At 35.8% G+C, this 1381-nt stretch overlaps 1 protein-coding gene across 1 annotated transcript in view; it reads left to right on the forward strand.

The window, feature by feature from the left end:
* The window catches only part of LOTGIDRAFT_123404 (hypothetical protein), a gene marked incomplete at both ends in the record, with an annotated part of 1973 nt that extends 838 nt beyond the window's left edge, over positions 1–1135 (forward strand). The window contains one exon of the mRNA XM_009060747.1: positions 924–1135. Coding sequence (XP_009058995.1) covers positions 924–1135 — 212 coding nt within the window. The remainder of the gene's footprint in view (positions 1–923) is intronic.
* Positions 1136–1381: the final 246 nt, after the last annotated feature.

A 1381-nucleotide genomic window follows, 5' to 3' on the forward strand; every position in this document is an offset into this window, starting at 1 on the left:
TATATAGAATTTTGATTACCTTTCTCTTTGATTTCAGTCGGCAGCAGCTATAGCGAATGCTACCTTATAAATCTATATAGAATTTTGATTACCTTTCTCTGTGATTTCAGTCGGCAGCAGCTATAGCGAATGCTACCTTATAAATCTATATAGAATTTTGATAACCTTTCTCTTTGATTTCAGTCGGCAGCAGCTATAGCGAATGCTACCTTATAAATCTATATAGAATTTTGATAACCTTTCTCTTTGATTTCAGTCGGCAGCAGCTATAGCGAATGCTACCCTATAAATCTATATAGAATTTTGATAACCTTTCTCTTTGATTTCAGTCGGCAGCAGCTATAGCGAATGCTACCTTATAAATCTATATAGAATTTTGATTACCTTTCTCTTTGATTTCAGTCGGCAGCAGCTATAGCGAATGCTACCTTATAAATCTATATAGAATTTTGATTACCTTTCTCTTTGATTTCAGTCGGCAGCAGCTATAGCGAATGCTACCTTATAAATCTATATAGAATTTTGATAACCTTTCTCTTTGATTTCAGTCGGCAGCAGCTATAGCGAATGCTACCTTATAAATCTATATAGAATTTTGATAACCTTTCTCTTTGATTTCAGTCGGCAGCAGCTATAACGAATGCTACCCTATAAATCTATATAGAATTTTGATAACCTTTCTCTTTGATTTCAGTCGGCAGCAGCTATAGCGAATGCTACCTTATAAATCTATATAGAATTTTGATTACCTTTCTCTTTGATTTCAGTCGGCAGCAGCTATAGCGAATGCTACCTTATAAATCTATATAGAATTTTGATAACCTTTCTCTTTGATTTCAGTCGGCAGCAGCTATAGCGAATGCTACCCTATAAATCTATATAGAATTTTGATAACCTTTCTCTTTGATTTCAGTCGGCAGCAGCTATAGCGAATGCTAATAGAGTAAAAGATGGGAACAAGAAAAAGAAACGTAAAAAGAAGATAGATATAAAGAAAGAACATGATGATGATTGTTTCCGATGTGAAGAAGGGGGAGAACTAGTGATGTGTGATCATAACACGTGTCCTAAAGTTTATCATCTACAATGTTTAAATCTTACTAAACCTCCTACAGGTATAGACTCATTACTTTAATAGCTTGTCTTAAATAGACCAGTTGTCTACAGATCGCACAGTGTGTGTTTCCGAGTTCCAACAGTAGTCTACATATATCGCACAGAGTGTCTCCGAGTTCCAACAGTAAGCCAGTTGTCTACATATCACACAATGTGAAACTCAGAGTACCAACATGTTTCACGTTTGCTTCTATTTTCTACTGAATCGATTATCCCATACCATCCCAGACACTGTGCCTCGTCTTTTCGGACTGAAGGGTATAAC

Source organism: Lottia gigantea (genome assembly GCF_000327385.1).
Source record: "Lottia gigantea unplaced genomic scaffold LOTGIsca_44, whole genome shotgun sequence".
Lineage (NCBI taxonomy): Eukaryota > Metazoa > Mollusca > Gastropoda > Lottiidae > Lottia > Lottia gigantea.